Genomic DNA, 13,327 nt, shown 5'->3' on the forward strand with positions numbered 1-13,327 from the left:
AAAACCAAATTTAATCCCAATAACCAAATGACAGAATTTCTAATCTCCTCCTCATGATGCATCCCCCCCTCATCCTCCTCCTCCTCCTCCTCCCCTCCCTCTTCCTCCTCCCCTTCTCAGCCGCCGACGTCGGAACAGCCGCCTCTTATACCCCGCCGTACCTCCCAACAGCTTGCTACGGCGACAACCGGTCGCCGTTACCCGCCGACGCAGCTTTCGCAGCCGCCGGAACCGGTATATGGGACAACGGTGCATCGTGCGGCCGTAGGTATGTTGTGCGTTGCCTGAGCTCTAGTACTCCGGCGGCTTGCATCAGCGACGCCACCGTGGTGGTTACCGTTGTCGATGAGGCCGACGGGCTGGGGTCGCGCCAGTCGACGGAGAGGACCTCGATGGCGCTTTCGCTGGCCGCGTATGAGCAGATTGCGACGCTGAATGCGCCGGCGATTAATATTGAATTCGCAATGTTGTGACTGCGCGCAACAAATGTCGGGCTGTCTGAAGGTTTTGATTTGGTATTTGATGATTTTTTTTTTTTGGTCAAAATTTTAGTTATATTTTATTTGGTATATGATAAAGATCTATAATACTCTTCATATTAGGAGCCATTTTTTTATTTTTTATGGCATAAAATGACTTTTTAAGTTGTGTTTTTTTTATTTTTTTTAATATTTTAACTATTCAAAATTTTAAATATTACATTTTAACCACCCAAAACTCTAACTAAAAGCTTTCTTGATTGGTAAAGGAAGGTCATTGTGATGAAAAATTGTGGTTAAAATGTTATATTCAATATTTTAAGTGATTCAAATGTAAAGATTTTTTTTAATAACATAAATAATTACGTTTAAGAAAATGTGTCTTTTATTTATTTATGAATAGATAGTGATGGAATGTGATATGATATTATGACATTTGGTGCTTAGAATAGGTCAATATTTTATCATTTTTTTATTATTTTTGATCGAATTTATCATAGTTTGTATCGATAGTTACGTTTGAAAATTATTATATATTTTTTATAAAATATAAGTAATATATTTTATAGATTGTTTTGAGATTAAAACCATCGATTATAGGATAATAAGCTGCTAAAAAATGCTATGTTAGAAAACAAAAATTTTGAAGTTGCAATTGGAGCATCAACAGCCAAACATCCTTATTTTAGGTGTATTGAGACAAAAGAAAGATATAACTTTAGAAAGCTCATCATGTAGCTTATCTTAGGTGTGTCTGGGGGTGCTGTTGCTTTTTCAAGATGTCGTTGTAAAGCTGATTTTGGAGAAGCAGATTTTTAGGAGCTATCAGAAAGCTGCTGATGAAGTAGCATGTGTCTGTTTGGGAGATTTGTTGTGTTGTTGTTATTTCTGATGAGAAAGGTTGTTTTGTCCTTATATATGTAATATATTAAAATAAGTGCAATTTTTTAGAATATTCAAAACTAAATAACAGAAAGATGTCTTACTGCTAAAAAAACTAACAATCCAGTCCAAACTATTCTAATACATAAAAATGGATTAGTTATTGACGCAATTGACTACAATAATAAGGGAAACAACGGTAATCAACTAGCCCATAATGATATGTCTTGAAATCCTCATGATCATGTCTTCGGGGCAATCTCCTATCCATCCCTGCATCTCTCCTCGACTGAAAATGGTCTGGAGGTACCTCATCACTGTCATCAACCCAACAAGATTAGATGCAGTCTACATAAGTCATCTTTCTGGGGCAAGAATAAAATCTTCTTCCGTAGTTGCATTCCTTCCTGGACTGATGTTGAACACACCTATCGCCACAATAACAGAGTGAAACCTTTGAAGTGTTTGATGATCTTGAGCTCATATTTCCTGTTATTATAATACAATTTTGCTCTAACTAAAAAAAAATTAAGTTTATACAGCATTGGAGAAATTCAGAAAATATATATATAAGCAAACTTAAAATCAAGAATTACAGTTTATTGGTACATAAAAAAGAGTGGTACAACATAGGTTGCTATACAAATTATGAAAAAATACACCTAGAGAAAAACTTATAGATGAAGTATAAATTGTCAACTACAAAAATTACTAGGTGGTGTTATATAAGAAAAGTTGTTTCATTCACCAAATAATCATTAATCCTCTCTCTCAACTGTAACATCTCCACGACGCCATGTCCCTCGGAAGTGTCATACTTGTTTGTCCTACATTCCTCTTCTTGCAACAATGGTCAGGCTTGATGTTGGTTAGCTTTCTCAGGAATGCAGGTAGAGTCATCATCTAAGACCCTGAAATCAATATCATCTCGAACTAAGATTTTGATGATATTGATTTCAATGGTAGGCTTGATGTTGATGCCTCCGTATTAAATTATAAAGCACAATCATTGCAATAACTATCTTCACTTATTTATTGAAAGAATATGTAGATATATCTTAGAATATGACCCGCTTCTTTTTCCATACATCAAATGATTGCTTGATGACACTACGTAATGATGAGTGGTTTTTGTTGAAGTTAATTCCTCCTTCTAATAACTTAAATGTTGCGCTCAAAGTTAGGGAGGTGATATCTCGTGTTGGGAAATGGCTTCAATAAGCCATGTTATCCTAAATGAATAAGGTAAAACGTATTTCAAAAGAACATGTTATTCTCAATACACGTAAATGCTTAACTTATGGACAAAGAAAGTAGTTTAACACGAAATCCACAATAATGAAATGTCAAAAATTGTACACTCAAGTCATAGTTTACAATAGAAATGTCAAATACTACAAATAGTCATTCTGTGATAGTAGCAACATGTAAATACATATATATATAAGAACGATCTGTGATATATATATATATATATATGCATGTCATCTAACTAGTTTGACTCTCTAAGAAATAATAGAGGTAAAGAATCCTCCATTCAGGGAGTAATGTGAAGAAAGCCTCTTGCTTGTTTCGATCCTCCAGAAGTTCTACGGCAAATAAGTAGAGGGTGTTTCTTAAAAAATTATTATAATTAAGTAGCATAGCTTGACAACATCTGGCATTTTTGGGTATGCATGGAGAGCAATACGAACACTTGAAGTAATACTGATGTAGATTGTTACCAGTTGTGATATCTGCTGGGATAAATGAGCTACCCCAACTTTAGTTTTTTTTTCCCTTTTTTGTGTTGAGGGTGCGAAAAAATTTTCTGTCCAGGTAGCTCTACATGCGGAATCCAATAATAAGCTACCACGTGTGCTACATCGCAGAGATTAAAAATGAAGCCAAGTGCCACAACTAAATCACAGAGGCATTATCCTCATCAATCTTGAAAAAAACAAAAGAACTTTAACCCATGTTTTCTTCGAAATCTGCTAGATTTAGCATTTTTCTTGATTATTCTTTGATCTCGCCAAACTATGTTTAAATAGTTAGTAAACTATAGCTTTGACACTTTCTAATTGATTTCTTAACAAGCTTCCTCATGGAAATGATCGTGGTACTCCTTTAAAATTGCATATTACCTGGACACGTATACTTACGTGAAGTGGCCGCTCGCTTCGTGGTGCTTTTGCAGCATCAAGTTTTTGCGACCGTTGCTAGCGCAGCTGCACTTAGAAAAAGTTTTGAAACAAAGAAAAAATGTAATTGAATAGCTAGAAATCTAGATTTAGTATTGTTTATATTTTTAATTTTTGTGTCTGAAGTTTTTTTTCTTGTTCTTTTCATTATTCATGCGAGCACTTGTATTGTTTTGTGTTTTTCTTTGCAGGAACTGAAAAAAAGAGCAAAAAGCTAAAAACCCAAAAAAAATAATGTTTTTATTTATTTCATTTTCTTGCATTTGTTTGAGTTTGTACATGTTGATTGTGATTGTGTATGAAATGACTCTTGTGTGTGTTGCTTGGAGTCAGTTGTTGTGTTTTTCTTTTGAGCCTTTTTCTTTGAGTCTAGATTACTATTGTATGAGTTCACTTTCACTTTTTCTAATGTATGTGTAGGAGTGCATGCACTAACTTAGCACCGATTGACCCTAAAATTTAGCAGACTTTTAGACATCGTAGAAGAGCACTCAGCACCCCTGAAACACCTGTAGGAATGGCTCACCATCTGGACCCAAACATGCGACCTCTTAGGGACTTTTCTAATCCCACTGCTGAGGAGATTCACATGTGTATCAATTACCCTACAGTAGAAGACAATACCTTTGAACTGAGACCTATCATGATTCAAATGGTTCAGCAAAACCATTTTAGGAGAGGGACCACTAAAGACCCAAATATAAACTTAGCAAAGTTTCTAGAACCGTGTGCTACATTTAGGTATAACGGTGTTCTCAGTGATGTTGTTAGACTAAGGCTTTTTCTCTTTTCTCTGAGGGATAGAGCCAAAGTGTGGTTGAACTCTTTAGGCTCAAGATCCATCAGTACTTAGAATGACTTAGCTTAAAAATTCTTAGACAAGTATTTCCCTCCTTCCAAAACTACTAAACCTAGGAATGACATCACATCATTCTTAAAACTTTAGGGGAAACAACTTATAAGGCCTGGGAGAGATTTAAGGAATTGCTTAGGAGGTGTCCCAACCATGCCTTACCCAACTGGCTCATTATCCTAACCTTCTATAACGGACTTTTAGGTTCTTTTAGGTCCCTCATAGATGCTATTGCAGAAATTATACTAATATCCAAACCTTATGAAGAGGCATATGATTTGATTGAGGAGTTGTCACCAATCACTTTCAATGGTCTGGTGAGAGGTTGCAACCCAAAAGGGTAGCTATGTGCATGGCATGGATGTCCTGAATATCTTAGCTAACTAAGCTGTCATATCCAAGAAATTGGATACTCTCATTGCCAATACATTACAGGTCCAACCCAAGGTAGAGAAGTTTAGAAATGAGACTTTGTGAGAACCACCTCAGCCTTAGAAGCTCTGAAAGCCATAGAAAACCAGAACCATGCCAACAACCCATATCTAAACATCTACAATCCTGAATGGAAACAACACCCCAACTTGTAGTGGAACAACAATAACCAAGTCAATCTAGGGGAAGGAGAAAAAAACCAATTTTACCAAGGACAAAGACCAACACACCCCCTGGATTTAACCCAAATCAAAACCAAAAGATAACCACTTTGGAGGAGTTGGTGAGACAATTACATTTGATAACACAATTTCATGGGCTAGCAATTAAAAACATTGAGAGACAATGAGGGAAACTAGTGAGCAGTTTCAACCATAAGAACCTAGGATCGCTCCTTAGTAACATTGAAGTAAACCCAAAGAAGAAAGGAAAGGAGCAAGTGCAAGCTGTGAAATTGAGGAGTGGTAGGGAGTTAGATGAAACTCAAATATTGTGAACGCCCTCATTGATGTGGAATGTGATTTGGAAAAGAAAGAAGAAAGACATGTTAAGGAAACTAAAAACCTCAAACCTCTATGAAGAAAGAACCTGAGAGACTTCCACCCCCATTCCCTCAGAGGTTGCAATAGCAAAAATTGGATCAGCAATTTTCTAGGTTTCTAAGTCTTCCAAAAGTTACCATAAACATTAATTTTATTGAAGCCTTAGAACAAACACCTAGGTATGTAAAATTAAAGATGTGTTGACTAAAAAAAAGAAATTAAGGAATGGAGAGACAGTGATAGAAGAGTGTAGTTCAATCTTGCACAAGACGTTACCTGAAAATATGAAGTACCATGGTATTTTCACTATGTTATGAGCAATATGATAGAAATTTTTGGGGATAAATGTGATGCAACTGTCAATTTTCAAGAGACTAGAATTAGGAGAAACTACACCCTCTACTTTGACCCTACAGTTAGCTGAGAAATCCTTTGCCTTTCTGATGGGTATCATTGAGGATGTGTTAGTTAAGGACGGAAGCTTTATATTACATGCTAATTTTGTAGTCTTAAACATAGAGGAGGATAAGAATAAACCCTAATTTTAGGAAGACCCTTATTAGCCACCGATAGGGTAATGATCGATGTACAATAAGGGAAATTTACCATGAGGGTGAAAGATAAAGATGAAACTATTGATGTCATAAAGTTTATGAGATTTCCACAAGTTCCAAGTGATGATTAAGGTTGACTTAGTGGATGGGGTGGTGACTAGTCAATTTTCTGAAACTTGGGAAGATGACCCAGCAGAGCATGAGGTGCATGAGGATGAGATTGAGAAATCTAGTGTTGAATATGTTATGCTTGTAGAGGGTGACTCTAGTAGGTTTGTGGAGAGGTCCGAACACTTGGACTTGAATTTGCACAACAAACCCTTAGCACCAACTATAGAGATAGCCCCAAAACTAGAACTGAAAGCCTTGCCCGCTCACCTAAAGTATGCCTACTTAGGAGAGTTGTTGACCTTACCTGTGATCATATTTGCTGACTTGACTGTGGAGCAAGATGACAAGCTCATGAAGGTGCTTAGAGCATTTAGATGGGCAATTGGGTGGACAATAACTAACATCAAAGGAATAAGCTCATCCCCGTGTACACATAAAATTCTAATGGAGGAGGGACATGTGCTTAGAGTTGACTCACAAAGGAGACTAAACCCCATCGTTAAGGAGATAGTAAAGAAGGAGATCCTAAAAGTGGTTTGATACTGACATTATCTACCCCATCTCCAATAGTGTTTGGGTCAGTCTAATCCACGGTGTACCAAAGTGGCTTAATGCTGGCTTTTTCTACCCCTTTCTTTGCTTGTGAAGAATGAGAAGATTTAATTGATTCCCACAAGGATTGTTATAGGATGGAGTATTTGCATTGACTATAGTAAGTTGAATGTTGCCACTATGAAAGATCACTTTCCTCTATCTTTTATGGATCAAATGCTTGATAGGTTAGCAGAGCACCCTTTCTACTGCTTTCTAGATGGATATTCAAGATATAACCAAATCCCTATAGACTCTTAGGAGTAGGACAAGACCGCCTTCACTAGCCCCTATGGAACTTCTGTCTCTAGGAGGATGCCATTTGGACTATGTGATGCTCCAACCACTTTTCAATGTTGCATGATGTCCATATTTTCTATTTAAGAAGTAAATGAATGGCCTGGAGAAGAAGCTTGAGGTTAAGTACTTTTAAAACCAAAATTTTGATATTCTAACCTCTTTCCTATGTTAAATGATTTACCATAACTTTACCAAAAATCTTAGAGAATCTCTAAATTCATGAAAAGTTAATAGGAAGCTTCAGTTGTGATAAGAATTAAGTGCTTAATCACTTTTAGTGAGGGAGAAGGAAATCATATGCCCTATCAATCTAAAAGAGAAAGAATTCTTATGTTTGTATAGGAGACTAATCATAATAAGTATAAGATTGCAATATTCAAAGAAATCCTAAACTTGAAATAAAGATCATGTAACCTTAATAAAATTTTCACTTCCCCTATGTTAATAGATAAAGAATTGAATGAAAGAAAGGTGTTATATCTCCTTGAAAATTTTAGCATGGTAAAGGGATTACTTGAGGGAAAGTAATGGGTAAAGTTTGGTAGGATTGACATGCATTAAATTTTCATACTTTTTATATTTTAATTCCAAAATTTTTTCACTTTAAATACATTATTTTACACTTTTGGAAGGTTTGATTGTATTTTTCAGGTTATAGAATGACCAGCATAAAAATCGGAGAAAAATAAGGAATTGCAAGAAAATCTAGACCGGCATAACCACTCTTGGAACTGGCATGGCCACGCCACTTGAGCAGTGTGGTCTGCCAATTTTGGGCATGGTCACACCCAATATGTTAAGAAGGCCTACACAATGGAGCACTCGGCATAGCTATGTCGAATTGTGGCATGATCATGATGCCTATCCCAAGGATGTGGTTTAATTACGCCGCAGGTCGGACATGGTCACGTCAGCATGTATTTTCTAATTTAGAAACTCTGTAGTGCTAGATTCAGACAAATTTGGGATGTATTTTTGAATCCATGCTATAAAACATTTTCTTTGGTTATTGTTGGAGAAGGCTAGGGTTTACAGAGAGATTTCTTTTCTCCTCTCAGATTTTTTTCTCCTATTTTCCTAAGAGAGGTTTGTGAAAGAAATTGGGTTTTATTCTTGTAAAAGAAGAGTTCAAAGGGTTGTAAGTTATTCTTATCTCAATAAAAATATTTCTTGCAGGTTTTATTTCAAGAAATTTTTCTTTCCTTCTCTCTCGAGTCATGAGTAGCTAGACATGTTTTTGTTTCTCTGTGGTTTTTTAGATGGATTTCTTGAACTTTTTACTATTCGTGATTTCTCGTATCATTTTGTGCGCTTTAATTTGATACAAGTTGTTGATTAACCTTCTGACCTTTGTTTACTCCTAACCTGTCCAGTTAGGATGCTAAAATCTATCATGATCTACAACTTTGGAAGAAGCATAGTGGAACGATTGGGTTAATCACAAGGTCTGAATAAAATAAGAATATTTTATTCTGGATCTTACACTGATTAAAGGGGATCTAAATTTATTAGGGAAGACATTAATATAGGTGAAAGTTATCTTGGGAGAATTCCAAATCTTCTTGAGGCGTAGGCATAAGCTTAAGAAGTACTTAATATCCTTGGTTGACAACAATCATGAAAGAGGAATTTGTATGAAATCAATTTAATTACCTCACCTAAAACACAGAGTTATGATCTTCATCAATCTTGAAAAAACACAAAAGAACTTTCACCCGTGTTTTTTTTTTTTTTTTTTGTTCTCTTCAGAAACTGCTAGACTTAGAATTTTTCTTGATTGTTTTTCTATCTCGTCCAACTAGACTTGAATAGATAGCAAACTATAGCTTTGAAACTTCCAAATCAAATTCTTAACAAGCTTCCTGGTATGAATGATATGTGGTGCTCCCTTAAAAACACATATTACTTGGACACGTACAATTGTGTGAGCTAGACACTCCATTTACGGTGCTTTTGTGGCCGTCATTTGGTCAATTAAGGTGCTCAAAATCTTAGCAAAACCAAAGCCAAGTTGAACATGGGCAGAGAGGAGCACTGGAAAGGAGGCCATGTTGAGGTTTGACTTGCTTTGGAGGGAGTGAACTTAGGTTGCTTGTTGGGTTACTTGTTGGCTTGGCATGGAAGTGTATTTTGTCTCATTAATTATTCCCAAACCACAAATTTTCTATTCTCTCTCCTGTTATGACAGTTAATTTACTGTAGTCTAATGAATATAATTTACATAAATATATTATGGGCATTATCATAACACTAAGGGAGTGAATAAAATGAAGATATCATCTGACATTTGTGAGTTAATACTAGGTTTTTTTATTTTTATTATTATAATATAAAAATATAATATTAAAAATATTTGCATGCTTAAAAAGAAAATAAAATAAAATATGACATTAATAAGTAGGTTTTATTATATTTGTAATGATTTTTTTGTTGTATACATGCATCATAAGTCCTATATATTTACATATCTAACACCTTAACTCTACTGTTCACATTTATGCACACCTAAAATTAAGAGAATAAATTTTAGGAAAAATGTTACTTCTAAAAATTAGCACCCTCTTGATTCTAAAATTTAACATTTTGAGTTTATGTTTGTATTTATATTTGTTTAATAAAATGTAGTTAAATACGAGAAATGCATACATATATAGAAACTATGAATTCTATATAATATGAGTGTAGGGATATTTCAGACATTTATCCACATACAACACTTTCAAAACAGAATTTTTCAAACAGATCAACTGATTCCGAAACACCAGCTTTTAAATAGTAAATTTTTCACAGCAGCTTTTGAACTAAGATTTCATACAGTCACAACCAAAACAAATGCGCCCTTAGCATGTCTTGGTATGGTTCATGATGAATTGATTTGGATGGCTTGGCATTTGGCTAGGTGACATTTTGATTTTGTAATGAAATCTTAGTGGTTTGACTTGATTTTTGTTTAATTTGAGTTTGATTTTGGTGAATTTTATTTTGTGAAGAGTTGATTTTATTTTTTATGTTTAATTTTAATTTTAAAGTTGGTGATCTCAAAAGAAAAAGAAAATTATTGGTATTTTGGTTATTTTATTTTCATGGTTTTAGTAGTTTGATTTTAAATTTCCTCATGTTAATTTTATTAATTAATTTTAGTTAATTGGATTTTTATAGCTTCAATAAATTTAGAATGTTGATCTTAAGATTAGTGAAGTTGCTTTTAAGTTCCTTTGATTTTTTTATTTTGATTTGATTATCATAATTTTGTGTTTTATTTTAATTATTTAATTTTCATTAAATTCAATTATATTGATTTTTATTGAATTTAATCTTTAATGGATTTAAGTTTATTAATTTGGTTGAAATCAATTTTTAGGGGATTTAATTATATTGATTTTGTTGAAATTGATTTTTTTAATGGATTTTGAATTTTTTGAAGTTGATTTTAATGATGTTGATTTATGGATGAATCTTATTTTATTTCTATTTAATTTTGGATTTTGCTTGAGAGTTTGAATATGTGGTCTCGATTTTGGTGAATTTGGTTATTATAATTTTTTTTTTTGTTTGTGATTCCATTCTAATTGAATTTAAACTTTATTAATTTTGATTTTGGGTTAATTTAAAATTTTAATGTGTTTCACTTAATTTCAATTTTAATAATTTTAATTAGTTTAATTTTAGTTTATGATTTTGTTTTGAAGTTTCAATTTTAATTATTTTTTTAATTGACAATTTTTAAGAGATAAACCCTACCTTCATTTCAAGATGAAACTCATACCTAATAGGCTCTACATGAACCAAGGAAAGAATTATCTAAGGGATTTGTGAAAGAGTGGTAATAATTTCCCAAGTGAGATTGATCAAAAGATTTAATTCTCTAAGGTTAATGGGTGACTTAAAAAAATTTTAACCTTATGGGAACTTAAATAATCTTCAATAAACTAACCCTAATCTTCGCAACCAATAGTTGAGGATTTGAAGTCAAGGAGATGAACGAACCTTCATGGATAGATCCCATAATTCCCTTCCTTCAAAATGGAGTACATCCTCAGGTTGCAAATAAAGCCCTCCTGGTCAGGAGGAAAGCAGTAAATTTCACCGTCATAATAGTGAAACTTACAAGAGAGCATTCACTAGTGCACACATCAAGTGTCTTTCTCTGATTGATGCTGATTGTGGGCTATGAGAAGTTTGTGTTAGGATATGTGGTGAAAAATTTGGAGGAAGGCCTCCCGCTCTCAAGATAATAAGATAGAGATATTAGTGGCCAACTATGAAGAAAGATGAACAAGATTTCACTCAAAAAATGTGAGAGTTGTCAGTTCCATTCCAGTCTAACACACATGCCTCTGATAGAGCTTGCGTCTCTTTGAAGCCCCTAGTTGTATGCATAATGGAGGATAGACACAATGGGACATCTTCTTATGGCTACGGATTAGCAAAAGTATGTTATTTTGGTTGTCTATTACTTTACTAAGTGGTTAGAAACTACAAAATTAACTAAGATCATGGAGACAAGTACCAAATAATTAGTGTGGAAGAACATCATACGTCACTTCAATATTCTTGCTAAAATCATTATTAACAATGAGACTCAGATCACTAAGAAGGTCTTTACATCTTTCTATAAAGACCACATCCAATCGTTGCATGCAATTATAGGCATCCCTAGATAAATAAGCTAACTGAAGTCACCGGCCATACCATCCTTAAGGGTCTAATAACTCTTCATGGAAATGTTAGGGGGCAATGAGTTGAGGAGCTACTTAATTTTCTCTAGCTTATTGCATCACATCAAATACTCCTACTAGAAAAACATCGTGCAATCTATATATTGAGACACAAGCAGTTATCCCCATAGATATCAGAATCTCAAGCCTTTGGGTTCAAGGTTTCAATCCTGATGTGAAGGATGAAAAATCTGAAAAAAACTGGATCTTATCCCAAAAATCAATAAAGTGTCCCTCCTCAAAGTAGCTTCATACAATCAAAGGGTTGCTAATTGCTTCAATCAAAGTGTAAAACCTCAACCTATCTCCATTAGGGACATGGTTTTGTGAAGTCTCAAAGCCGCTGGAAAAGTACCTCAACGCAACAAACTTGTGCATATCTGGGGGTGACCATATGTGGTCCCTATCATCATCAAGTCATGAACTTTCAAGATGAACCAAGATGGAAAGAAACTTCTATGAACCTAAAATGCAAAAAATCTTTGCAGTATTATCATTAGTAAACACAGTGGTGCTGCACTAATTGTTTATTTTTCATCTTTATCAGTGTTCAGTCATCACTTTTGCACCATTAGGTTTGTTTTATGTATTTTACTTCAATTTAGTCTCAATAATTGATGTACTCATTTTTATTTGGACAATAAAACTATAATTTTTTTCCTTTTTACAAATAATTTTTGTTTGAATACAAAAATGATTATATTTTCTGGAAAGAAATATTTTTAACCGCTTTACAGACTAATGTAAACACCTCCCCATTGTGGGTTAATGAATCAAAAAATAACAAAAGGTTGCTTTTCACCATTATTGAATGTGATTGCAACCATATATCCAAGAAAAATTATGGTCCATTACAAAGTATGTCCTAGACTCAAGAAATACATCACATTTTTGGTACCTCATTTTGGGTTTAATTGGTCCTAAGGGGAATCAATTCGACTTCTTACATGACGGGTTTTCACTCTTGATTTTCTTTAAACCCTCCTCTACTTCAGTCTTACTAATACGATGATAAAAATAAAACATATTATTATTAACAATATTAAGATTATTAAGATCGTTCATATTTTCAGGAACTTCAATGAAAAATTTATCAAAATAGCTCACTACCCATGTTGAATATTTTTTTTCTAAGAAAAAAACTTTTTTATTTTCATCTTTAACACACTTTACTTGAGTTAAATCTTTGCTTTTCTTTTCCCTTTGTTTGGCTGGTTTATAGATATATTTTTCACCTCTTTTAGAATTTATTCTATTATAAAGATCACTAAAAACAGAAGTTTTAGCATCGTAAAATGTTCTCTTAGACTCCCTACGGGTCACCTTATATTTTTCTCAATTTTCTAGGCTTTAACATGGGACCCAAATTTGGCCAAAATTCTTAAATTTTTTTCAAAATACCCTAAATTGATCAAAACTTATTCCAAACACTTTGAATACATCTAAATTTGCCAAAACTGACAAAAATTTCCAAAAATGGCCAAATTACCAAGATGCCCCTCCATGGCCCAAAAATCCAAAAATTCCAAAAATTCCCAAAAAATCTTAATAAATCCAAAATATTCCCAATTTTATTTTGTCCTACTAAACATTGGTCCAATTTGGTCAATTTGACCATCTTTGACCAAAACCCCCAATTAGCCCCAATATTGGCTAACACCCCAAATCTCAACAATTGAATG

General features: G+C 33.9%; 1 protein-coding gene across 1 annotated transcript; it reads left to right on the plus strand.

Annotated features, from left to right (window-relative positions):
* The first annotated feature begins 6 nt into the window (after positions 1-6).
* Positions 7-493, plus strand: LOC110029344 (EG45-like domain containing protein). The gene has a single exon (XM_020731597.1). The coding sequence runs from the start codon at positions 54-56 to the stop codon at positions 471-473; it is 420 nt and encodes a 139-aa protein (XP_020587256.1). The 5' UTR covers positions 7-53; the 3' UTR covers positions 474-493.
* The last annotated feature ends 12,834 nt before the right edge of the window (positions 494-13,327 follow it).

The sequence above is a fragment of the Phalaenopsis equestris genome, unplaced genomic scaffold, assembly GCF_001263595.1.
Source record: "Phalaenopsis equestris unplaced genomic scaffold, ASM126359v1 Scaffold000566, whole genome shotgun sequence".
Classification (NCBI taxonomy): domain Eukaryota; kingdom Viridiplantae; phylum Streptophyta; class Magnoliopsida; order Asparagales; family Orchidaceae; genus Phalaenopsis; species Phalaenopsis equestris.

Excerpts from the sequence above, each read along its gene's own strand:
- LOC110029344 (XM_020731597.1), top strand. The coding sequence starts at position 54 with ATGATGCATCCCCCCCTCATCCTCCTCCTCCTCCTCCTCCCCTCCCTC.